General features: G+C 45.6%; 1 protein-coding gene across 1 annotated transcript in view; it reads right to left on the minus strand.

The window, feature by feature from the left end:
• Positions 1–2,218: 2,218 nt before the first annotated feature.
• Positions 2,219–27,700, minus strand: part of LOC121641417 (transient receptor potential cation channel subfamily M member 1-like) — a 132,421-nt gene continuing 106,939 nt past the window's right edge. The window contains exons 20-28 of the mRNA XM_041987529.1: positions 26,220–26,348; positions 25,707–25,958; positions 25,013–25,187; positions 19,721–19,741; positions 19,247–19,391; positions 18,389–18,591; positions 13,102–13,234; positions 12,054–12,424; positions 2,219–2,799 (exon numbers count right to left, since the gene is read on the minus strand). Of these exons, the coding sequence (XP_041843463.1) occupies positions 2,219–2,799; positions 12,054–12,424; positions 13,102–13,234; positions 18,389–18,591; positions 19,247–19,391; positions 19,721–19,741; positions 25,013–25,187; positions 25,707–25,958; positions 26,220–26,348 (2,010 nt within the window). The remainder of the gene's footprint in view (positions 2,800–12,053; positions 12,425–13,101; positions 13,235–18,388; positions 18,592–19,246; positions 19,392–19,720; positions 19,742–25,012; positions 25,188–25,706; positions 25,959–26,219; positions 26,349–27,700) is intronic.

Genomic DNA, 27,700 nt, shown 5'->3' on the forward strand with positions numbered 1-27,700 from the left:
TCTCATTTAATTGGAAATGATAACGGAGTCTCAAAAAAAAAAAAACGGATTTAAAAAAAAAAAAAATCTGAATTGAGCATTAAGCCCTGCAGTGTGAATGTAGCCTAAGTTTTCATCTGAAGCTCAACATTTTCCTTAGCCAGCTAAGAGCAGCGAGCTTCCACAGTGTCTGTCTGGGCAGCTAGAGAGTTCAATCCTTTTTCATGGGCAACAAGTTGCATCTTGCATTCATCCAATTCAGCTCTTACTGGAGCGATTGCAAGCTGAATTTATGATTTTAGTGAAAATACTTTCCAAATTATATCCTTGACAATCTTGCGAAAGTCTTCCAGCGTGCTGCTCTGAGTGGTAGCTTCATCAGCGGTGTGGCTCGCAGTCGTCTTACTTGGCTTTGGTGGCATGTTAGCTGCAGATACTGACTATCCACGGGGGAAAAGAGGCTTAAGTTTTCAAATTGGCCAAGTCTAGGTTACAGCGAGAGATAAATAAGCAGGATTATGATGGATTTATCATGGACCTTGTGTTAGTTCAGTCTACTCCATTAGACGCCCCCTTGCAGTCTTGATGAATAAACTAAACTGAGTTTGGCTCATCTTTTATTGGCTGGATATAGATATTATATAGTAACTTAAATATGCGTGTTAGCACAAACTATCAAACTTTTCCAAGCTTCAGTCTGCAGAGCGCCACTAGACAGGGCTGGCCCCTCCCCCCTCACTCTGTCAACTTAATTCATCCCTCAGCAGCTGGTGTTAGACAACATAAAGAAATTAAAGGTATTGACGGCAGAAATAAAGAGCATAAGAGGATGATGTACAATGTACTGGTCTAAAACCCCTGTTTTACCCATTAACTGCACTTTCCAGAACAATCCTGATACTGCACAGTCAGAAAATATTAGATACTCAGGATTAAACATTTCCCCAGGTTGTCAGAACTAACGAAGCTAAATTATGTCCAGCTTTTAAAAACAGTTGAGGATGATCTCACACAGTGGAAACCCTTACCCATATCACTCAAAAAAATGATGGTTCTACCTAAACTCAGTTATCTATTTTCATTTATTCCCATTAAACCTTCCTCCACCTGCTCTAAGCCATTAGACTCATCAAATCAAATCAAATCAAATAAAAATCAAATCAAATCAAATCAATTCAAATCAAATTTTATTCATAGAGCCCTTTTCATGCACAAAGTAAAACGTCTCGGCTCTGGTCTCACCGGTGCTGGTCACCTGGGGCTTGGAGCCCTCTCGGTCTGTCTCTGATCCTTGGAGGGGGGTGATGGTTGCATTTACATGATCACTAAGCACAACTCACCCCTAATGCGGAGTACACACACACACACACACACACACGTAGCAGCTGCCGGTGTGTTCATGCTGTTCATGGTTTCTCCAGGTTTTCCTCTAACAGGGTCTATAGATTGTCTATAGCTGGTCTGCTTGTCTCTGGGAGCCTCTAGGACAGGGCTACTCAATTCGGTCCTATGAGGGCCGCAATCCAGCAGGTTTTCCATGTATCCCTGCACCAACACACCTGAGTCAAATTAGGTGGCTCTAACAGCCAATCAGGTTCTACACAATAACTCATTAATTTGACTCAGGTGTGTTGGTGCAGGGATCGTTCGGTCCTTTAGAACAATAACGAATAACACATTAAGATTCAAGGGGAGCCCCAGATCCAGAAGCTCCTCCTGGTAGAGTAAATTAGTTCAGCTCAACACAGCAGCCAGACCATCATTCTGCCGCCACCATGCTGGACAGGAAAGGTAAAAATAAAGGGAACCGGTCAGAACCGGTCAAATCGTCTCAAATACAGCCAGAAATGGTCAGAATCAGTCAGAATTTGTCAAAACCAGTCAGAACTGGACAGAACCGGTTAGAATCTGTCAGAAACAGGACTGACAGGAGCACAGGGAGATCATGTGACCCCGTGGACTCTCAATTCAATTCAGTCCAGTCCAGCCAGTCCAGCTAAGTTGCCTTCATGGTAAAAAATTTCAGCTGTTCGGTTCTGGACCAGACCAAACAGGACCACTCTGGACAGGACCAGACTTAACCAGACTGGACTGGAGTGGACTAGACTGGACCAGAGCAGACTAGACTGGACCAGATCAGACTAGAGCAGATCAAACAGGACCAGACTGGAATTTTGGATCAGCATTAATCCTGGATTACTGTTCCATCACAGACAGAACTGATCCGGGTCTGCTCAGCTCACTTCAGGGTCTGTGGACTTGGATTGGCCTCCTTACCCCCCCTGAACACTGACACCAGGTCTTTGACACTACTAGCAGATCGAGGTTTCTCCTCTTCCTCCTGCCTCCTCTTCGTCTTCCTCGGGTTTGTGTTGAGACTCTTGGAACGAAGCGTTGGATAGATCCGGTCCTCCTCATCTCCGTTACCATGGTTATCATCCACGGGCTGCTTGGACTCCTCCGCTTCACCTCTGCTTGACCCCACCATCACCTGCGAAGAGGTCAGACTGGTGACGCGGTCCTGGTCCTGGTGGGTGGGGCTACAGATAATGGTGCTGATGCATTTCCGGCTGCTGAGGGTCAGAGACGAGGAATACTGCGTGACCCTTGACCTTTCCAGGGGGAATGACACCGTCGCTTCCAGTCTGCTCTTCTGTCCCGATTGGTCCATGTTGGAGTCCGTCAGGTTGTCCTGAGGTTGAGGGGGGCCGGCGTGGGCGGGGTCACATGGGGAGATCAAGATGTCAACATTAGAAAAAGACCGAGTCCTGTCCTTCGTTCCACCAACGTCCAGAGTGGGACTGAAGTCCTTCAGACCACCTGAAAACAGACAAAGAACTGTTTACATTCAGAGTTCTGGTCTAAGTTCTGTTCTGGTCACAGAGAGGTCCGACATTCAGAAACCTCTCTGGTTCTGAGGTAATCTCTGAGGTTCTTAGTGGATCTGAGTAGATCAAATCAAATGAAACTTTTTTCATAAAAACGAGTTTTAACAGACCTAGGTACAAGAACACACACCTGATCATAATTTCTCTCTCACACACACGCATGCCCACTCATGACCATAAAGTAAATAAGATAAAATAAAATGGACTAAATCAAAATAAAATTCTGTTAAAAGGTCGAGCCTTTTTTAAAAAACATCAACGGTCTCTGCAGCCCTGAGGTTCTCTGGCAGGATGTTCCATCGCCGAGACCCCTGGTGGTGGAACGAGGCCTCACCGGATGTTTTTGTGAAGACTTTAGGAACAACTAAAGGTCGGGTGCCAGAGGACCTCAGGGTCCGCGAGGGTTCATAATCTAAAAGCAGGTCTGATAACTAAGAAGTTCCAAGACCATGAAGACATTTATAAACCAGTAAAAGAAGCTTAAAATCATCCTGAAACGTTCGGGGAGCAGACGCAGCGATTTTAAAGCTGGTGTGATGTGGTCCCTCTGGTCCTTGTCACGACTCTGCTGCTGAGTTCTGGAGTAGCTGCAGGTTAGAGACCAGAGAGCGGGACGTTACAGTCATCTGTTCTATTAGAAATATATAAAAAAGGACATCCATGTTTCTCCCACACTAAGAAGGATTAAAATGTTGTAATTTTGATTAAATAATCTATCTTATCTTCAGGACCAATGATTAAAACTTCAGTTTTGTCCTAGTTTTTTGGTGTAAAAAGAAGTTCTAGGTGTTCCAGGCCTTCCTTCCGGTAAGATGGCGTCTGTGTTTGGCTTTGCTGCTACCGGCAGCTTTCTGTCTTGCAGAATTGCGGTACTGCTGTTTTTTGCACTACTGAGGTCTGCTGGTTGTTAAGCCAACATGGCTGAAAACTAAAGGTGCTAGAGGCCTCGCAGCAGAGGCTGCTTCCCTCTGGACCTCCTTCCTCTCAGCGGACTCCATGATCTCTTTTAAAAAGCAGCTAAAAACATATCTTTTTAAACTTGCTTTTACTTAGTTTTATTTGTTTTTATTTTCTCTGTGTTATTTTGTATTCTGTTTTATTGTTAAGCACTTTGTGGTTTTTATCTTGAAAGGTGCTGTATAAATAAACATTTACTTAATTTTGCCTTACTTACTTACTGGTTGAGCTGTAAGAAGTTCTCTGCCATCCATGACTTTATATCTAAAATACAGTTTAAAAGGACATTAACTGGCTACAGGTCATCAGGAGACACGGCGATGTAAATTAGATGACATTAGATTAAATAGACCTTAATTCCTCCCTCTTGTGGATATTGGTGTTGCAGACAGCTGTATGGACCTAAACAGAAACATACACATCTACATACAAGCCACAGGTCATGGTCTCAGGGAGACAAAGCCGTTATAAATACTGTAGAAAAGAAAAGCCATGCATGAAGGTAATGCAGTTGCTGACCAAATAAATAAGTAGAAATGTGAAAATGTACAGTTATTATGACCAGATCTTGCAGAAGGATGAGCTTTGTTGTGGTGGGGGGGGTGATCAGCTCTGCTGGGAGATGGTTTGGTTATGGAGGATCTGCTGTACCTCTCCGTCCTGCACCGTGGGTGAAGCCTGCTGCTGATGGTGCTTTCGAGGCTCTGATAGCCTCATGTAGGGGGTGGGGGGCATTGTCCATGATGGCAGCTTTGCCATCATCTTCCGGGCGCCCACCACTTCCAGGTGCTGGAGACTGTGGCCTATAACAGAGCCGGCCTTCTTCACCAGTTTGATCAGTTTCCTGGTCTCTGCCATCATGGTCCCACCACTCTGTAGGCCATATTATGAACTAGGACTGAGGCCCCGATGGAGACGGAAAAGGACCTCAGGAGGCTTTCCTGCCCCTAAAGGACCTGAGTCTATGTAGCAGGTGGAGTCTGCTTTGGCCCTGCTTGTCAAGGGCCTGAACGTTGGTAGTCCGGTCCTGGTTTTTGTTCAGGTGAACACCCAAGTACCTGTATGAGTCCACCATCCCCATGTCCGTTCCCTGAATGTTCACCGGGACAGGAGGGGAGATTTTACGCTGATGGAGGTCCACCACCAGCTCTTTGGTTTTTCCAGCTTTAATCCGGAGGCAGTTCCCTTCACACCAGGCTACAAAGTTCTGGTTAAGTTCTCAGTACTCTTTCTCATCACGTTGTTGATGAGTCCAACGATGGCTGAGTGGTAGATGACTTCTGTAGACGGCAGTTGTTGGTGTAGTGAGTGAAGTCAGCGGTGTCTGTGGTGAAGAGCAGAGGAGCCAGAACAGTCCCTTGTGGCCCCCCAGTGCTGCCCATCCCTGTGTCAGAGACTCAGCCTCTGGACCTCACAAACTGTGGCCTGTTGGTCAGGAAGTCCTGGAGCCATGCTGTCATCCCACCTCTCTGAAATGCTCCTTTTATACCCAGTCATGTTACTGGCCTGTTGCCAGGTAACCTGGTTAGTTGTCCAATGCTCCTCCAGGTGTTTCTGGTTTGTACCAGGTACTTTTCCAGCCTTTTGTTGCTGTTCCAACTTTTTACAGGGGAGTTGCTGCATCAGATTCACTACCGAAAGACCCGGTCTGTACCTGTACTAACGGATGACCCAGTCCGGACCTGTACTAACAGATGACCCGGTTCTGTACCTTTACTAACAGATGACCCAGTCTAGACCTGTACTAACAGATGACCCGGTCCTGGACCTGTAGTAATGGATGACCCAGTCTGGACCTGTACTAACAGATGACCCGGTTCTGTACCTTTACTAACGGATGACCCAGTCCAGACCTGTACTAACAGATGACCCGGTCCTGGACCTGTACTAACGGATGACCCAGTCTGGACCTGTACTAACAGATGACCCGGTCGCGGACCTGTACTAACAGATGACCCGGTCCTGGACCTGTACTAACGGATGACCCGGTCCTGGACCTGTACTAACGGATGACCCAGTCCGGACCTGTACTACCAAAAGACCCGGTCCGTACCTTTACTACCGAAAGACCCGGTCTGTAAGTTTACTAACGGATGACCCAGTCCCATATCTGTCCTATCGAAAGACCCAGTCCGTACCTGTACTACTGAAAGACCCGGTCCGTACCTCTACTACCGTAAGACCCGGTCTGTACCTTTACTAAGAGATGACCCGGTCCCGGACCTGTACTAACGGATGACCCAGTCCCATATCTGTCCTATCGAAAGACCCAGTCCGTACCTGTACTACTGAAAGACCCGGTCCGTACCTCTACTACCGTAAGACCCGGTCTGTACCTTTACTAAGAGATGACCCGGTCCCGGACCTGTACTACCGGATGACCCGGTCCTGGGCCTGTACTAATGGATTACCCAGTCTGGACCTGTACTAATGGATGACTCGGTCCGGGACCTGTACTAACAGATGACCCGGTCCCGGACCTGTATTACCAAAAGACCCAGTCCGTACCTGTACTACCGAAAGACCCGGTCTGTACCTTTACTAACATGACCCAGTCCCGGACCTGTACTAATGGATGACCCTGTCCGGACCTGTACTACCGAAAGACCCAGTCTGTACCTTTACTAACAGATGACCCAGTCCCATACCTGTACTACCGAAAGACCCAGTCTGTACCTTTACTAAGAGAATACCTGGTCCCGGACCTGTACTAATAGATGACTTCGTCCGGGACCTGCACTAATGGTTGACCCTGTCCGGACCTGTACTAATCGATGACCTGGTCCCGGCCTATACTAATGGATGACCTGGTCCGGACCTGCACTAATGGATGACCCTGTCCAGACCTGTACTAACGGATGACCTGGTCCCAGACCTATACTAACGGATGACGAGGTCCCATACCTGTACTAACGGATGACCCGGTCCGGACCGGTACTAACGGATGACCCTGTCCGGGCCTGTACTAATGGATGACCCTGTCCGGACCTGTACTAACGGATGACCCGGTCCGGACCTGTACTAATGGATGACCCTGTCCTGACCTGTACTAACGGATGACCTGGTCCCGGACCTGTACTAATGGATGACCCTGTCCGGACCTGTACTAACGGATGACCTGGTCCCGGACCTGTACTAATGGATGACCCTGTCCGGACCTCTACTAACGGATGACCCGGTCCGGACCTGTACTAACTGATGACCCAACCGCATCAGACAGTCTACGTTCACCCTAAAGAATAAATACACATCTTTAGTGCTGGAAAAGGAGTGGAAAAAAGAGAGCTTCTTTAATCCCGCCCCATATCTCATCACTAGCTTTACACAATAAGTTCAAACACTCCACCTGTTTCCCAAACCATTCATTCCCATTAATGAATGTGATTCATTCATTCATTCATGCATTCATTCATTCATGCATCCATCCATTCGTCCATCCGTCTGTCTGTCCGTCCGTCCATCCATCCATCCATCCATCATCCAGAATGTGGCCTGGAATGTGGGTCAGTTCTTTTCCATGTTGCCATGGAAGCGTCCAGTATGGAAGAAACTTCCTTCACATTCCCATCCATTAAGTTAAAATAGTTAAAATCAGTAGAGATAATCGACAATAACTCAGAAAATTCATCAATAAAATCTGCCCAGTGTCCAGGACGTCTGAAAATGACAAGTCAAAGTGCTTTACATAAAACAAAAGCATTACAGATATTAAGAAATGGTAAAAGGCAGCAACACAAAGCAACAATCACAATAAAATAATAAATTACATTGAAATAACTAAAAGCAAGACAAGTTAAAAAGTTACAGTGCAGATTTCATGTATAGACATGAGAAAAGAAAAGTTTTAACCTGGATTTAAAAATGTCTACATTTGGTGAAAGTTTAATCTCCGCTGGCAGTTTGTTTGCAGCATAACAGCTAAATGCTGCTTCTCCATGTTTAGTCTGGACTCTGGTCTGGTTTCTAGTCTGGACTCTGGTCTGGACCCTGGTCTGGACTCTGGTCTGGACCCTGGCCTGGACTCTGGACTGTACTCTGGTCTGTACTCTGGTCTGGACCCTGGTCTGGACCCTGGCCTGGACTCTGGTCTGTACTCTGGTCTGTACCCTGGCCTGGACTCTGGTCTGTACTCTGGTCTGTACCCTGGCCTGGACTTTGGTCTGGACTCTGGTCTGGACTCTGGTCTGGACCCTGGTCTGTACTCTGGTCTGGACCCTGGTCTGGACCCTGGCCTGGACTCTGGTCTGTACTCTGGTCTGGACCCTGGTCTGGACTAGTGGACCACAGTCTGTGGATCTCAGAGCTCTGCTAGGTTTATATTCTCTGAATGTATCACAGATGTATTCTGGACCTAAACCATTCTGGGATGTAAACCATCAGAAGGGTTTTAAAATCTATTCTGTGACTGACTGGAAGCCAGTGTAAAGATTTCAAAACTGGTGTGATGTGTTCAGATCTCTTAGTCCTGGTTAAAACTCTAACAGTAGCGTTTTGGATGAGATGAAGATGTTTACTGGTCTTTTAAAGGAAGTCCTGGTAAAGACCAGTACAGTAATCCAGTCTACTGGAGATGGATTCATGGATGACTGTCTCCTGGTCTTACTGGTAGACTAAACTTTTAATTCTGAAAAGAAAAGAAAAGCACATCAGCATCCAGCTGATAGACCAGTATGTTAACCAGATGCTGGCTCTGTGTTCAGTGTCTAAAATATCCACTGCTTTATCATGTCCAGTATAACATGTGAGGTTCTGTTAATCAGCTGCAGGGATTTGTACTAAAGCTGCTGCACCTCTATTTCAGTTCTTTATATAGTTAATTATGAGTTGTTTCATCTGAATGAATTAAAGCTCTAGTCTAGAGTTTGTTGGGTTGTTGAGGTTGTTCATGATGAGTCAGATTGAGCTCCTTTAGACTCCTGGCTGCCAAGGACTGAATTGTCTCTTGAATGGATTCATGTTATGTTGATGCATTTTTTTTTTCTTTTCTTCTTTTTTTTTAAGGCTGCTATCTTTTGGGCTGTTGTATTTGATTTGTCAATGGTGTTCATGTTTCCTCCTGATACAGTTTTTAAAAACTGAATTTTTATTACACAGTGCTTATTCTGATTATTTTGAATTTTGCACATGACAAATACCCTGTAGGAGCCATTATTTCTGTTTATTGTTTGGTTCAGGTTTATTGTGGTGGTGTTTGTTTATGTTTGGGATGGCACAGGTGACCTATATTCTCCTTGACCTTTGGTGGCGGTGTTGAGGAAAGTGCATATAGGTATGGAGGTGACTGCATGGGGTGCTCGGGTGACGGAAGGTCGCATGGTTTTTACCGCTTCCATCAATTCTCCGCTCCTTAACGTTTTTTCATGTCTCAATGCTGTTCCAAGCGGCCTCCATACCTGTCATAACCTCAGGGCCCTTGCTGTAGACCGCAATCCTGGACTTCAGATCATCATTCTTTCATTCAGTAAATGGTAACACACCCCAAACTTATCTTTCTGTCTGGACATTGTTTTAATGAAGCCCATGACCAGGATCCCCCACACCCAGAGCAACTAAAATGATAGGACCAGATAGTCGCTACATACCCTAATTTAGAAAAAACAAACACACAAAAAACTAAAACTAATAAAAACTGAACTAAAACTAAGCGTTTAAAAAAAAAACAACTAATAAAAACTAGAAAATTTGCTCTAAAAACTAATTAAAGCTAACTGAATTTGAAAATAAAAAGTCAAAACGAAATAAAAAATAAAACTAATAAAAATTCAAAACTATTATAACCTTGCCGTGAACCTCCTGCACCTCATCCTGTGCCCTGTTCTGCCAGGACAGATGATCTAATAGGAGGGGGAGGAGGGGGACCCCTGTATTTCTTGGTAGATGGTGGTCGCTGGGGTCCGGTCCGGGATAGAGACATCCTTTGAAGACCTTAGAGGGTTGTGGAGAAGAGTGTCTGGTGAGGGGGGAGAGCTGAGAGTTGATCGCCTCTCTGCTGGGTCCTTTGCTCTTATCTGTACATCATGTTTGGCTTTGCCGTCCCGGCAGCATGACGCAGGTGTGCACCAAAGCCCCATTTCCACTGTTTCAGTTTCGATCTGGGACGGTACGGTTTGGAAGTTTTAGAATGGTCCAGCCAATTCAGGTGAGCATTCACCACTGCAAGTGGGACCGCCACTGGACAGCAGGGTTCATACCAGATGCCCAGCGTAGCGTCATACCAGTGTGACGACAACAAAGTGAAGCTACAAACAACAGTGGAGGCAAATCAGCAGTGGGTTTTTGTTCTGCTTAGCGTTTAGTTCTTTGTACAAATAATACATGCTGCATCGTACGACTAGACCTTACTGTTGTTTGCCAGCATCCTTTTTCCTATTATCTTTCCAATGTCCAACTGATCCATGAAGTGAATGTTGCTTGCGTTGGTCATGGGCAGTGACCTTTTTCTGTTCTGGATTTTATAGTTATATGCCAGTAGCTTCGCCTTGACTGTACCATAGCATTTTCCTATGGACCAACTGAAGGGCATCCATAAATGGTGCAGTATGGTTCAGTTATATAGACCCCTTTTATAATGGAAACACACATAATAGCATACCGGACCGCACTCTTCCAAACTAAGCACTCAGTTGAAACAGGGCTCAAGTAATCTGGATCCAGTTAGACCTGGATGCAGCCATCAGGTCTGAGTAATTTCTTCAGTTCCATAAGATACTGACGTTATCAATGAATTTGTTGTGGTTCCTGCTCCGGTGTGTGGCACTGGTGGGCATGCTTGTTTCCCTGACAACCGGATCTTCACCTGCGCCTCATTCCTCAATCAAGCAGTGCGTATTTAAGCTCAGCCTTCAAATCATCGCCAGTTTCTTGATTTACCCAGTGGTAACAGCTCTCGGCCATTTTTTGTATTTTTGATTGCCTTGTCTTTTGCCTGCCTAACTTGTCTTATTTTTGCTCTGCTTTAAGCAGAGATCCTGCTTGCCTACCTGCCTGCTTGCCAGTCACATCCTCCCATCCGTGGATTCCTGAAATAAAACACTTTACTCATTTCCATTCCAGTGTCTGCACTTGGATCCTGTTTTTCACCCAGAACACGTAACAGAACTTTATCCCATAGGTGATACGTGCATCTGACAACCATGTGTTCAGGAGAAGAAGGCTCCTGAAAAGCTCAGTTCCTCTACCTGCAGTGGGAACGGGTCTTCTCCAGCTGTTATCCTTAAAGAACGTCGCTTACAGTCAGCTCACTGATACTGCAGGGTTAGAGACATTAGGTAGCCTAGTGGTTACAGAGGTGGGCTTGGGTGTGAAGAACCTGGGTTCTCCAGACCCAAGCTGCATGTGTGTTCAAGTCCCAGAGCTGGCAACTGAGGTAAAAACCACTGTGGGTCCCAGAGCAAGGCCCTTAACCCCCGATTGCTGCCCAGGTGCTGGAAACTGGCAGCTCCCTGCTCGTAGCAACCAGGATGGGTTAAATGCAGAGAAAGAATTTCCCCACTGTGGGACTAATAAAGGATTATTATTATGTGTGTGCAGTACAAGGGCTGCTGGTTTAAATTGGCCGTCTCACCGGAACTACGTCACGTACAGCATCAGCGGCATTCAGTCTTTTTATTGTTTTATTGTCTTGCTTATATAGTTTCTTATTGTTGATGACTGCTCCTACAAAGCGATCTGCTTGGCCAAAGGCTTTAAATGTGCTACAGAAATAAAGCTGACATCGACAGACATACTCAACACAGTAACACAGCTATGCATGTCAACACTTGAAATTTACCAAACTGTTTGGAATTGTATCTTTTTTCTGAATTTTCTTTTGTCTTTCTCTTCTATCCCCCTTCTTTTATGTTCCTATTTATTTATTTACTCTATCACATACACGCTGTAAATATTGTCATGATTTGCAATAAAAAAGAACCTCGAAGTGGTTGGAGAGAACGAGTCCGGCCCTATCTGAGGCGCTTCAGGCTGCAAAACATGCAACTAAAACTTTCTGGGATAGTTCCTGGTGGACCAAACCCACTATACTATAGCAACAGGTCTGAAGAACCTGTTTGAAGATGGAAGGACGTATAAACCCTGTCTTCTAACCCGGTTCTTGACATCGTTGCTGACCCAGTTCTTGACACGGTTCCTGACACTGTTCCTCACCCGCTTCCTGACCTGGTTCTTGACCCAGTCCCTGACCTGTTTACTGACCCAGTTCCTAACCTGGTCTAATCACTCAAATCCTACCTGCTGTGTTGACTCCCTCAGAGTTTCCTATTTGTGTGTCTAAATTCGGATGAGTCCTCTTGTCCTCCACGTCTCCGCAGACAGACATCCTGTCGTCAGCGTCCAACTGATACCGGTACAGGCTGTATCCGTCCATGCTGTTGATGCTGCCGTGTCGCAGCAGAGAGGAGGGTTCGCACACAGATGAGGCTCTAGACCGCGTACGGACCAACTCGGCCCGGTCTACCCCGGCCAGCTTCTCCACTGCATTCATCATGCGGCTGGAAAACTCCTCCAGCTGGGCCAGGCGGAGGTCCACCGTCTGCAGGGAGGCCTTCATGGAGTGCTCCCTTTCATTCACCTCCTCCAGACGCATGGACATGTTCTCCACCCTAAACACAAAGTACACTGATCAAAAAACATCTGAATGTCTAATCAATAAACGTCTGATTGACAAATGCCTGGTGGATCAGCAGATGGATCAGCAGATGGATCAGCTGATGAACCGGCGGATGGATTGGCTGATGAATCGGTAGATGGATCAGCCGATGGATCATTGGATAGATCAGCTATTGGACCGGTGGATGGACAGGTAGATGGATTAGCTGATGGACCAGTGGATGGATCAGCTAATGGATCATTGGATAGATCAGCTATTGGACCGGTGGATGGAGCAGTAGATGGATTAGCTGATGGACCAGTGGATGGATCAGCTAATGGATCGTTGGATGGATCAGCTAAAGGACCGGTGGATGGAGCAGCAGATGGACCAGTGGATGGATCAGCTAATGGATCGTTGGATGGATCAGCTAAAGGACCGGTGGATGGAGCAGCAGATGGACAGATGGATGGATCAGCTGATGGATGGGTGGATGGATCAACTGATGGTTCGGCAGATGGATCAGCTGACGGAGCGGCAGATGGATAGATGGATGAATCAGCTGATGGACTGGTGGATGGATCAGCTGATGGACCGGTGGATGGATCGGCTGATGGACCAGTGGACGAATCAGCTGATGGACCGGTGGATGGATCAGCTGATGAACCAGCAGATGGATCGGCTGCTTACCTCTCAGATGTGACTCTGATTCGCTCATTGTTGGACGACTGCTTCTCGTCTTCTTTCTCTCTGAAGTATTCCTCCACACACTGCTCCTCGAACTCATGCAGACTCTTCAGCTCATCTGCACTCAGCACCAACTCTGAGGAAACAACCAAAAGTCAGCAAAGCAGGGATGGTTCTGGTAGCCAGTTCTGTTCCAGTAGAAGGATGAAACTTCTTTGATACAACCGGTACATTTTCTCACATTACTAATAAACCGGGAGATTTAAATTCACCATTTTAGCTTAGAATGGTTGCTTTTAGGTCCATTAGTAAAAGTTGTGTTATTATTTATTAAGGTTGATATTGCATCATTAACTGATCACTGTCTCAATGTGTCTGCACCTGTATGAACAGAACTGGGTGGAACCATTAATGAAAGTGTGGGGGCCTTATTAAAAGTAACTGTCCTGTGCTGTTGACAAAGGGTCGTGTGGAAATTCCTTCTGTTCTTTGGACTGGTATAAGATGCAGTTAGATAAAAACTACAAGGGAAAAGGGGAGGAGAGGAGACCCCTGAAAGGAATTGTTGGAATCCCCAGATTCCCCCGGGTCCGTTGATGGAGATAAGACCACTTGAGATCGATTCCAATTTTCATTTATTTTAATTAGCAGCAAAAAGGTTACATGAGCAATTTCCCGCAGATATATCTGGAGACTCTTAACTAGAGGCAGGAACAAGTGCTCCAAGATCCACGCAGAGTGTGAAAACTCAGGAAGTGCTATCTTATTTTATACTTCACTATCTGCCCTAGAAAAACTGGTCTGGTCTGGCTTAGACTTAGACTTAACTTTATTAAACCCTTGGGATGACTCCCTTGGGAAATTCAAAATTCCAGCAGCATGATAGAAAAAGCAGGTAAATAAGCACACAGGTATAAAATAGCAAAATGAGTAAAAAAGAGCAACACACAGATAAATAAGATAAAAATAAAGACAAAGGCAAAGGAGCCAGATATGGCTTGTTTAGAATATGAGTTGAAATTATTACATTACGGATGAAGATGAGGTTACTGCACCAGGGAAAGTGTCCATCTCTGTGTGTGCCTGTACTGCACAAGTAGATGTAAAAGGCTAACCCCCCCCTTTTTAACTGTTCTCTATGTTCTGTGTCCTCCTCTCTGTCCTCTTCCCCCCATGTGAGGAGTTGTACAGTGTGATGGCATGATGGTTAAGGTGTTCTTAAGCCTGGTGGTCCTACACTTGGGAAGGAGCAGTCTTTCACTGAACAGGCTCCTCTGGTTACTGATGACCGTGTGCAGAGGGTGGATGGCATTGTCCATAATATCCAGCAGTTTGTCCAGAGTCCTCAACTCTGCCACCGTCACCAGAGAGTCCAGCTTCATGCCGACCACAGAGCCAGCCCGCCCGATCTGTTTATCCAGTGTGGATGTGTCCTTCTTGGATAAGCTGCCCCTCCAGCACACCACAGTGTAGAAGAGGACACTGGCCACCACAGACTGGTAGAACATCCGCAGAAATTCGCTGCAGATGTTGAAGGACCACAGCCTTGAAGTACATCCTGCTCTGTGTCTTCCCATACAGGTGGCTGGTGTGTGTTATCCAGTCCAGTTTATTGTCCACCCACAGCCCGAGGTATTTATAAGAGCCCACTGCCTCCACCTCAGCTCCCTAATCCAGACTGGTCGTGGTGTTGGTCTGGACCTCGCAGAGTCAACAACCAGGTCCTTCGTCTTAGAGGTGTTGAGCTGTAGGTGGTTACTGTGACACTATGCAGCAAAGTCCCCCACCAGATTCTCCTCCTCTCTGTCATCCCTGATACACCCAACGATGGCCATGTCATCGGCTGTATAGAGGTTGTATATAAGTGTGTGCTGTTCTATCCGAATATTAAACAAACCATCTGTGTTAAACGTCATTCCCTGCGTCTGTATCTGTGTGTGTATGTGCATGGAAGTCTGCTATCTGTCCTGTTGTGCTGCTTCAAGGCTGAGAGGTAAGTACTCTCTACAACCTTTACTACTCCACTCATAAGCCATTATTTATGAATTATATATGATTATACCTTTCTGTTCCCTGACCCCCTGTATGTGTCGCCATCCCCACAGAATCTACCAAATATTAAGGTGACGGCTCAGGGAGGAGCTTTATGTCCCTGGTAGGTTCACCCATGGCAAACAGGTGTCTAGGGGAGGGACCAGACGAAGTGCGACTCAAATCACCCCTGCGATGACAACAAATCATGGACCTAGGTTTCCCTTGCTCGGACATGGGTCTTTGGGACCCCCCTCTAGAGGTGGGGCATGGAGGCCAGCGCTTGGGGGCTGGGCCTTTGCCCATGGGGCTCGGTCAGGCTCAGCCCGAAAGGGTGACATGCCCCCCCAACCACCGTGGGCTCACCACCTGCAGGAGGGGCCATAGAGGTTGGGTGCAGTGTGACCTTTCCCCACCTTGTGCACCTTGTTCAGGCATAAGAGTGGCCACATGTGCATCAGGACACTCTAGGCCGCAGTTAGATGATCGACTTTGTAGTCGTGTCGATCATCGAACTGCCGGCCGCATGTTCTGGACACTCAGGTGAAGAGTCAACTAATCACCACCTGGTGGTGAGTTGGCTCAGATGGTGGAGGAGGACTGCTTGGGTCAGGCCTGGTAGACCCAAGCGTGTTGTGAGGGTCTGCCGGGAACGTCTGGCGGAGTCCCCTGTCAGAAAGAGTTTCAACCTCCATCTCCAGCAGAGCTTCAACCATGTCCCGGGTAAGGCGGGGGACAATGAGTCCGAGTGGACTGTGTTCCGTGCCTCTATTTTTGAGGCGGCCAGCCGCAGCTGTGGCCTCAAGGCCGTCTGTGCCTGTCGTGGCGGTAAGCCATGAACTTGTTGGTAGACACCAGCAATAAGGGATGCCATCAAGCTGAAGGAGTCCTATCGGGCCTTTTTGGCCTGTGGGACTTCAGAGGCAGCTAATGGGTATCGGCAGGCTAAGTGGAACACAGCTTCGGCGGTCGCTAAGTCAAAAACTCAGACATGGGAGGAGTTTGGAAAGGCCATGGAGAATGACTTCCAGATGGCTTTGAGGAAATTCTGGTCCACCATCTGGCGGCTCAGGAGGGGAAAGCAGTGCTCCATCAACACTGTGTACAGTGGGGATGGGGGACTGCTGACCTCAACTTGGAACGCTGTGAGGAGGTGGGGAGAATACTTTGAAGACCTTTTTCAATCCTACCAACACGTCTTCTGATGACAAAGCAGAGTCTGGTGGTACCTTTCCCATCTCTGGGGCTGAGGTTGCCGAGGTGGTTAAAAAGCTCCTTGGTGGCAGGGCCCTGGGGGTGGATGAGGTCTGCCCGGAGTTCCTTAAGGCTCTAAATGCTGTAGGGCTATCTTGGCTAACACGCCTCTGCAGCATCGCGTGGACATCAGGGAAAGTTCCCCTGGACTGGCAGACTGGGGTGGTGGTCCACCTTGTAAAAACTGGGGACCAGGGGGTGTGCTCCAACTATATCACACTCCTCAGCCTCCCTGGTAAGGTCTATTCAGGGGTGCTGGAGAGGAGGGGCCACTGGATAGTCGAAACTCGGATTGAGGAGGAGCAGTGTGGTATTTGTCCCGGTCGTGGAACAGTGGACCAGCTTTATACTCTCTTCGGGGTCTTGGAGGGGGCATGGGAGTTCGCTCAACCAGTCTACATGTGTTTTGTGGACTTGGAGAAGGCATTCAACCAAGTCCGCCGGGGCCTTTTGTGGGGGGTACTCTGGGAGTATGGAGTGCCAAAACCCCTTGTACGAGCTGTCCCATCCCTGTATGACCAGTGTCAGAGCTTGGTCCGCATTGCCGGCAGTAAATCAGAATCGTTTTACGGTGAGGGTGGGACAAGGCTGCCCTTTGTCACTGATTCTTTTCATAGCTTTTATGGACAGAATTTCTAGGTTCAGCCGAGGTGTTGAGGGGATCCGGTCTGGTGGCCTCAGGATGGGGTCTCTGCTATTTGCGGATGATGTGGTTCTATAGGCTTCATCGGGCGTGTGACGCGGCTGGGATGAGAATCAGCACCTCCAAATCCAAGACCATGGTCCTCAGCCGGAACAGGGTGGAGTGCTCTCTCCGGGTCCGCAAGAGGGTCCTGCCCCAAGTGGAGGAATTCACGTATCTCGGGGTCTTGTTCAGGAGTGAGGGAAGGATGGAGCGGGAGATCGACAGACGGATCGGTGCAGCATCTGCAGTGATGCGGACTCTGCATCAGTCTGTCATGGTGAAGAAGGAGCTGAGGCGAAAGGCAAAGCTCTCGATTTACCGGTCGATCTACGTTCCTACCCTCACCTATGGTCAAGAGCTGTGGGTAGTGACGGAAAGAAAAAGATCGCGAATACAAGCGGCCGAAATTAGTTTTCTCCGCAGGGTGGCCGGGCTCTCCCTTAGAAATAGGGTGAGAAGCTCGGTGATCCGCTGCTCCTCCACATCGAGAGGAGCCAGATGAGGTGGCTCGGGCATCTGGTTAGGGTGCCTCCTGGACGCCTCCCTGGTGAGGTGTTCCGGGCACGTCCCACTGGAAAGAGGCCCAGGGAAGACCCAGGACACGCTGGATGGACTAAATCTGCCGGCTGGCCTGGGAACACCTTGGGATCCCCCCAGATGAGCTGGTGAATGTGGCCGGGGAGAGGGAAATCTGGGTTTCCCTGCTGCCCTCGCGACCTGACTCCGGATAAGCGGTAGACAATGGATGGATGGATGGAAATGGGGAGGAGAGGAGTCCCCTGAAAGGAATCTACCAAATATTAAACTCCGTCAGTTATCGCCTCGCCATGGAAACACGGTTTCTGTCATTGTGAGAAAAGCTAGTCAAAGATCAATAAATAATCAATCACGGTGCATTGCGTTTGTATGTCTGATTGGTCTGCCTGGTACTGTATCGCTGTAGTACTGATCCTGGTACTATCACTGTAGTACTGATCCTGGTACTATCGCTGTAATACTGACCCTGGTACTACTGCTGTAATACTGACCCTGGTACTACTGCTGTAATACTGATCCTGTTACTACCGCTATAATACTGACCCTGGTACTACCGCTGTAGTAATGACCCTGGTACTACCGCTGTAGTAATGACCCTGGTAGTGCTGCTGCTGACCTCCTGATGATGAGGCAGTCGGAGGTGCTAGCCCAGGCCAGGTTGAGGGTGGAGCCATCAGCCCTATCCTCAGCATGGTAGTGAAAAGCCACCAGGCCTCGCCCAGTCTAACTAAGGGGAGGTACTACCATGTCCCTGCCACAAAGATTCACTGAGGTCTGTCTTACGTAGTCGCCTCTCGCGGTCGTCGTGCTCCCCGTCTGGTCTTCGTCGGCAGCGGCAGCACAGCCTCTTCATCACGATGTAGATGTGTGGGAAGACGATGAGGGGGGGTGGCAGGATGGGCCGGTCATGGAAGGTCATGATCAGCTGATACCTCTGGAACTTCCACACCTGGTTGGAGATGGACTTTACTTCAAAGAAGGTGTTGCTGTGAAGAAAGATGAGGGAGGAAGACAAGTCTGGGTTGATTGGCTGAGTCATCATTTTCCAGATAATTCTGACCTTATTTTCAGATGTTGATGAACCAACTGTTGTTCATTTTCTTAATATTGAACCTGTTCTCATAAAGTGGAAGCTACAGTGGGTAGTGTGGTCCCTCGCCATATCGTGGTTCTTCTGCGGTTTCTCTGTTTCACGGATTTGTTTTGTATGCAGCACAGCATATTTAAGTATATGTAAATCCAATTTCTACCATTGTATGTCAAGATTTTACTGTAGGAATCAACCCACTGTGCTTTGTTTCTTGATTGATCGGTAAACATCAATGCGCTGTTTTGTGTCTTGATTGTCTAAAGGACTCTGTCCAGAGTCAGTCTACTTCGTGTTCCGGGCCTTCTGTGAAAAATAACGTTACAGATGAGGGTGGGGACGCCGTGCCAGCAGAGAAGCTGTAATATGTGGGGTGAGTAAATATTAAGAAATTCATGTTGTTAAACATATGTATGTTTTTGAGAGTGTATAAAGTGTGTGAGAATGTTGAAAATATTTATTATAGTTTGGAAAAGGTCTACAAACACTCCGAGGAGGGATAATTAGGCCTCAACATGCATTTGAATTGTGAAAAATTAATAATTGGTACTGACTTGAAGACAGCGATGAGCAGGTTGACCAGTAGGATGTTGGCCACCAGCAGGTAACAGGCCATGATGGCAGGAGTGAGCCAGGCTCCAGGGATGCAGGGAGGAAGCTTCTTGCCATCTTCATCATACAGGTTTTCTCCACACGGAGCTGAGACATACAGCAGGACATGTTTCTGTTCAATTTGTCTGTTACAAGCTGTAGATCATTTCACTTCAGAATAATCTTGTCAGGGTTCGTTCTGCGGAGAACTGATCCAGGATCAGTCCACCGACCAGACTTCTGCAGCACATATAAATAAGAAGTTTTTCAGAGACCAGGTTCTCAGAAAACCAGGAGACGCCGTGTTTTCATTACTGACTTTTTGAAGAGACAGGAGAAAGATTTGTCAACTCAAAGATGTGTCATCTGCTTCAGGGAAATAAAAGAAGAAACTGGACTGACGATGATGTTCAGTGCACAACCAAAGTCATACTTACGGTTGATCTCCATCGCATAAACTGTCCATGAGCAGCAGAGTAAGGACGGAGACAGAAGGACACTAGCATCAGATCACAGAGGAAAAACAGATGCAACCACCTTCACACAAACAAGGAAAACATATTCATTTTCTGGTCGAGGAGGACGGGGGAGGATGGGTGAGGTCTGAGGTCGTGTGTGCTAGTGCCGTGTTTGTAGAAAAACTTTGTCTGTAAGCAATTTATTTGTACTAAAATAATAATAATAAAATAATAAGTTATTTGGTTAAAAATAATCTTCTCCAAAATCTTACTTAATACTGGACGTAAACTGATTGGTCTGCTGTTTGATCCGGTAAAACCTGCTTTTGGATCTTTGAGTAGAGGCATCATTTTTGACTGCTACCAGGAAAAGCCCCACTTTTTACAGACGTAGTGAAAATATGACAAATAGGGTTGGAAAGCTGTTTTGCAGCTACTTTAAGTATTTTTCCATCACAATTATCCATACCTGAAGATGTATCATCAGAAATACACTGAAGCATCTTCTCAACTGCATCCTGAGTCACTGTATTAAATTCAGATTGGCAGGTTTACCAGACATTACTTCATCCACCAGTTTACAACATGAGGGACTATTAGTAATATTCATGCCAGCCCTAGTTTGTTAACTTTGTTTGTAAAACAACTGTTAAAATAATTAGTCATATCATATGTTCTAGTGATAAACTGCCCCTCACATTCTACAAAGTTCGGAGTTGTTTGGCTTTTTGTTCATCAATACATTTAATGTTTTCCACAATTGTTTACAATCATTAGCAGAGTTATTGATTATTGTTTAAAGTAATCACTCTTTTTTCTATGATTTATTTTTGTGATTTTGTTCCTCAGTGTGCAGTAAATCTTCCTGGTTTCTGAGCAGCTGTTTGGTTTTATCCCTCTGAAGCATGACACTGTCCAGCCCGGGTTCACTGTTACTCCATGTTCACCTTTTCTTAGAGGAGCATACTTATTAACCAGCGTCATTAATTTGTCCATGAACATTTTTAAAGCGGCATTTACATTTTGTTCTTCACAAACATCTTACCACAGCATATTAATGATGTCTGATATAAATACATCTGGGTTGAACTCATTAAATGACCTGCAGAGAACAATCCTAACCCCTGATTTGGGCAATTTCATGTTTCTTGAGAAAGCAATCAGATTATGATCACCACATCCCACTGCTTTGGAAACTGTTGGTGAGCAGTGCTCTGGAATATTAGTAAATATTAGGTCAATGCAGGTAGAAGTCTTCCTTCCATCTTTACCGAAAGAAATCCTTGTGGGTTGCGTAACAATCTGGGTAGAATTACAAACACTAGCCATAGAAGACTCAGAAGACCAGTCTATATTACAATCCCCTAAAAGGGCTATAACAGCAACTAACTAAAAAGGGCTTGCAATGGACCATTTGAATCTGTAGCCATAGTGTTTAAATATCAGCACACATTATATCATTTCTTGGGAAGACTGCCATGTTTTCTTTAATAAACAGTGCTATACCCCCTCCATATTTATCCGGGTCTCTTCTGTACAGGATGTAGCCATCAGCTGCTAGTGCAGTTATCAAACTATTGTCCAAATGTGCAAGGACATGAATGTTTTCTATTTGACAGAGTCTAGTTATTTCATCAACCTTATTTCTCAGGCTGCATATGTTGAAGTGGGCCAGGACTTTTTAGAAAAAGATTTAATTATCTTGTTAGAGTTCATAACTGAAGTCTCAAAAGTAGAACACACGTATAAAACATCCTGATAAAATTCCGTTATTCATTTTCTATATGTTGATCTTTCGGCCCAGTGACCAGCTTGTTGTACCTCAGCCCGGATCTTTCTCTCTTTCAGCTTTGGCCAGAGTTCATTTCTTCTCAGCTGCACTGCCTCAGAGAAGTCTTCGTTTACGTAGATATTAGTCCCCTTCAGCTCTTCAACAGAAGAGAGGATGTGCTGTTTGATCCACCAGGATTTTTCCTGCTCTTTCCCCTCCTGGTGCTGACCGATCCTCTGGTCATCCTCTGGACTCCATCTCAATCTTGGCACCGTCAAGTTCAAGATTATTGGAGAACGTTTGTTTAACCTTATGCTCCAGTTCATTCCATTTTTCTCCTTTTGCGTCCGGAATCCCATCAATAATAATATTTTCCTTCTGTGCTGGTTTTCAGTGTAATCCAACTTTGTGTGCATTGCATCAATATCCTGATTGGACTTCATTATGCTGCTTTCAGAAGATTTTATTTTGGCGTTATTTTCCTTGTGCCCTTTTCTCATCTCCTTCATTTTATTTGGTGTAAACTCCAGGCTTGTCTTCAATTCTTGTACATCTTTCATAACCCCATCCAGCCTCTTATAGTTCCACCAATCTTCATTTGAATGAAACATTTGAAGTTTTCTTTGCTGCAGATTCATCATTTCCTTGTAGAATTCTTTTTGCTGCTCCAACATATGTGTGAGCACAGCCATGGTGATGGCAGACTCATCCTCACAAGGTGCAGCTTTTTTAGGAGGCATGATATTCTTACCACGATGAACCAGTGGTGGATTTTGGAGGTAGATGTTAGAAGAAGAAAATATTAGATGTTCCTTTTCCAGTCAAGTCCTTTTGGCCTGGAGGCCTCTTGACTTGGTTTCCTGCCACAGGTCTTATGAAGCAGTGATATAATTCACAATTGACATTGGAAATGAAGCCCAACTGTAGCTTGAGTCAAAAGCTAGCTCGCCTCCTGTCTTAACAAAAGGATTGCGATGTTATTTAATGGATTCTTAGAAGATTCAGGCCAGCCAAAATGCTCAGAGACATGTCATGGCAGCCATCTGCCATGATGTTGATAATGAAGATGTGAACTAGTTTGTGGAAAGCATGGACAGCGTGTCCTGCAGACTAAAGAGGAGAGGGAGCATCCAGCTTGTTATCAGTGGACAGGTGAAAAGCTGCATCTCTGATGGGATGGGGCTGCATTAGTGTCCATGGCGTGGGCAGCTTCCACATCTGTGAAGCTCCATCAATGCTGAAAAGTACATGGAGGTTTTAGAGCAACATCTGCTCCCATCCAGACAACGTCTCTTTCAGGGAAGGCCTTGCAGATTTCAGCAAGACGATGCTGAACCACATCCTGCATCCATCACAGCAGCAGAGGAAGCCTGGTTTACCCATCAACAGATCTATTTAATTTATCCATAAATACATGCTCTATTCCTCTTATCTGGAAAACTGCAAGGATAACACCCATATTCAAAGGAGGTAATCACACTGTAATCGACCTATTTCTATTTTATGTGCCATCACCAAATTATTTGAATAATTGATCTTCCGTCAACTATACAATTATCATTTTGATATCTTATCACCCAATCAATCAGGCTTTTGTTCTGGCTACTCAACAACTACTGCCCTACTTAAATTTACAAATGATGTGCTCTCTTCTTTCAATCAAAATCAGTACACAGGTGCCATATTTCTTGATCTCTCTAAAGCTTTTGATCTAGTAGACCACTGCTTCTAGATAAACACTATTTAATTGGACTCAGCAGGAATGCTCTTTTATGGTTCAATTCTTATTTGCATAACAGACATCAATTTGTTGTTTTTGATGATCATCAGTCTGATCACTGTATTATTGAAAAAGGTGTTCCACAAGGCTCTACTATCGGGCCCCTGTTATTTTCTATTTTTATTAATGACCTTCCTCAAGTCTGTATTAACCGTCAAACTCATTTGTATGCTGATGACACTGTCATCTATCTGTCTGGCTCAAATATACCTAATATAAAAAAAAACTACTACAGGACAATTTTAATCTAATTCAAAACTGGCTAAAAGTAAATTTGCTAAAATCTAACCTAAAGAAAACCTTTTACATTTTATTTGGCACCCGAAATTCGCTTCACACAGCAAACTTAAATATCAGTTTTGATAATGGTGCATTAATGGATAATAAAATTACTGTTAAATATTTAGGTGTTCTTTTAGACCAAGAACTCAAATTTAAACCACATATTGACTACATAATCAAAAGAACTTATACTTGTTTAATGCCTTATACCATTCATTTAACTGTTGCACTCAAGAAATAAAAAAGAAAATAGTCTCTCAGTTGATATTACCTATTACTGATTATGCTGACACAATTTATCAAAATACATATGATATACATCTTAAACCATTAAATATCTTATTTAATACTCTCTGCAGATTCATCTTAAAATGTCCTTATAGAACTCATCATCGTACTCTATATGAGAAACTCAATTGGTTACAGCCTGACGTGAGAAGACGCTGCCATTGTTTTCAATTTATTTTTAAATGTGCTTGTTTTGACTCACCTCCATATCTGAAATGTTTCTTAATTCTTTTTCGTCCTCTTACTCTTTAAGAAACTCTGAAAATCTCTCCTTTATTGTTCCATTAGTGAGGAAGGAGGCACGTTGGTGGTCCTTCTCCTCTAAGGACCCTAATGAACTGTTTACCTGCATCTTTGAGGTCAATAACATCCTATGGTCTTTAGAATCCTACTCAATACTTACCTCAAAACAGTTTGTCAGTGTTTGTAATGCTGTTTCCTCGCTGCTCATTATGTGTTTATCCATTAATCTGAAATTGTGCAAACTGTAACTGACACAAACTCTGTGTTAATGATGAATCTATACAGTTTTGGTAGAAGTGGGTTGTGAAAGCAAGCCAGTGCTAGTCATTGAATCGTGTCCTGTCTTTGTTTTATATTTAGTGTTATACAGTATGTTTGTTATATTGTAATATTGTTTTGTCTATTGTTGTGCCTATGTCTTTATGTTTCTTTTGGTCCCCCTTGCAAATGATATGTTACATGTCAAGGGGTTTTCCAATGCCTGGACAACCGGCTGGACAAAACGTCTAAACAAATGTCCGGAAAATCAACTAGACAACTACCTGGATAAAAAGTCTGGACAACCATCTGAATAAAATGTCTAGACAACCGTCTGGACAAACGTTGGACAAATGTCTGGATAAAACGTCTGGACAACCATCTGGATAAACACCTGGAAAAATGTCGAGTCAACTGTCTGGACAAAATGTCTGGACAGAACATATAGACAAATGTCTGGACAACCGTCTAGACAACCATCTTGATAAAACTTCCGAATAAATAACTGGACAAAACGTACAGACAACCGTCTAGACAAACATATTGCGGTCCATTAATCACTTAGACAGGTAAATGGGGAAACAGGGTGAGGACAGACAAAAGAACAGGGGAGGACTAACAGATGTCTTACTATGGACGCTAGTCTTACGGTCTATGGAGTCTGCAAACACCTCTCCGTAGATCATCCAGTATGGCATGTAGAAGATATTGCGAGCCAGACGCCATGTTGGTTCCTCATCTGGGTGGAGGATCGCTTGCCGAGCTACGCCGAAGCTCATCAGCACCACCAGCATGATCACCACAAAGTACAACATGTCTATCATCTGGAGACATTCAGGGGATAGAAGACAATCAAGCCTGTTTTAAAATGCAGCTTTTAGCTCAGTTAAATGATAGTTGCGATGCCTTAAATGGAAAATAGACTCGCAGGTTTCATGCATTTCTCAAATCTGTCAAAATTTCAGATCATTCCATCCAAAACCACCGTTCACCACTAAAGTCAAGGTCCACATCATGACTGGATCTCCAAGGATATGACATCAGTTCATCCAACATCTAGGAACATCTCAGTGAACCTGAACGCATCTTGTGAATCATCACCTTTAATTTACAGATTTGAGCTCATGAAACTGAAAGCATGTCTATGGAGTTTAGCTCTACATCAATCCAGATCAGCCCAGATCGGTTCAGATAACTAAAGCTTAAAGAACTGTTTTTTTTTTTTTTGTTTGTTTGTTTTTTTCTTTAGAGGAGTTTTTTTTGTTAGTAAATTGAACCTGATTTGACAGTTTTACAGGAACCTGGTATTGCAGTATAGAGCGGGAGGCTGCAGCACATCCTACCATCTTCCCGATCATCATGACGTAGGGACCCAGGTACTTGTTGACTCCAAAGATGTCAAGGACTCGGATGTACCAGAAGATGATATCCACACAGTAGAGGACGCGTCCGTACCCCATGGAGGGTTCAGGTTGCAGCCTCAGGAGAAGACCCAGGAGGAAGACAGAGATGGCCACCAGGTCGGTGATGTTCCAGTAATCCTCCAACCACACGTTGATCTTCTGCCGCAGCTTCCCCGGCTCCGACATCAGGATCTGACACAGAAAGGCCTGGAACTCAGCTTTTTATCAGTTGTTGACAACATCCCGGATTTTCTGGGTACCACATTAACTGTGAACCAGACCACATAATGGACCCCTGAACCACTGAAGCTCATAAACACAACAAATGTTTTCCAGTTTGGACCAAACCCAGATCCATTTGAAGCCACATCGCGACCTCATCCCAGCAGGACGTTTCCCAGATGGTGACTGGAACAGATGGTATTCTGACATTCTAGGTGTGTTTGGTCTTACCTGTCTAACTTTCTCCAGTCCCAAAGTGATGATGTAAGAGATGACGATCCACTCTTGCAGACATGGCCAGCGCTCCATCTTCACCAGGATGATGTAGTTGTACAGCATCAGGTAAACCAGGTAAGAGATCTAAGAAAGAGACAGACAGTTCACGCTATGTCCAGTCTGCATGACGTCCAGGTCTGCATCACATCCAGGTCTGCATCACGATCAGGTCTGCATCAAGTCCAGGTCTGCATCACGTCCAGGTCTGCATCAGGATCAGATCTGCATCAAGTCCAGGTCTGCGTCAAGTCCAGTCTGCATGATGTCCAGGTCTGCATCACGTCCAGGCCTACATCACGTCCAGGCCTGCATCACGTCCAGGTCTGCATGATGTATTGGTCTTCATCAGGTCCAGATCTGTATCACATCCAAATCTGCATCAGGTCCAGGTCTGCATCACATCCATTCTGCATCATGTCCAGGTCTGCTTCACGTCCATTTTGCATCACGTCCAGGTCTGCATGATGTCTAGGTCTGCATCATGTCCAGTCTGCATCACATCCAGGTCTGCATAACGTCCAGTCTGCATCAAGTCCATTCTGCATCATGTCCAGTCTGCATCAAGTCCAGTCTGCATCACATCCAGGTTCTGCATCACAACCTGCTCTGCATGATGTATAGGTCTTCATCAGGTCCAGATCTGTATCACGTCCAAATCTGCATCAGGACCAGGTCTGCATGATGTCTAGGTCTGCATCACGTCCAGGTCTGCATCACGTCCAGTCTGCATCATGTCCAGTCTGCATCATGTCCAGTCTGCATCACGTCCAGTTCTCCATGATGTCCAGGTCTGCATAACATCCAGGCCTGCTTAAAATCCAGTCTGCATCATGTCCAGTCTGCATCAAGTCCAGTCTGCGTCACGTCCAAATCTGCATGAGGTCCAGGTCTGCATCATGTCTAGGTCTGCATGACATCCAGGTCTGCATCACATCCAAATCTGCATCAGGACCAGGTCTGCATGATGTCTAGGTCTGCATCATGTCCAGGTCTGCATGATGTCTAGGTCTTCATTATGTCCAGGTCTGCATCACGTCCAGGTCTGCATCACGTCCAAATCTGCATGAGATCCAGGTCTGCATCATGTCCAGATCTGCATGAGATCCAGGTCTGCATCATGTCCAGATCTGCATGACGTCCAGGTCTGCATGACGTCCAGGTCTGCATCACATCCAAATCTGCATCAGGACCAGGTCTGCATGATGTCTAGGTCTGCATCACGTCCAGGTCTGCATGATGTCTATGTCTTCATTATGTCCAGACTGCATCAAATCCAGTCTGCATCATGTCCAACTGCATCACGTCCAGTCTGCATCACGTCCAGGTCTGCATGATGTTTAGGTCTTCATCATGTCCAGGTCTGCATCACGTCCAAATCTGCATCAGTACCCAGTCTGCATAACGTCCAGTCTGTATAACGTCCAGTCTGCAACACG

Source organism: Melanotaenia boesemani, chromosome 1 (genome assembly GCF_017639745.1).
Source record: "Melanotaenia boesemani isolate fMelBoe1 chromosome 1, fMelBoe1.pri, whole genome shotgun sequence".
NCBI classification, from domain to species: Eukaryota; Metazoa; Chordata; class Actinopteri; order Atheriniformes; family Melanotaeniidae; genus Melanotaenia; species Melanotaenia boesemani.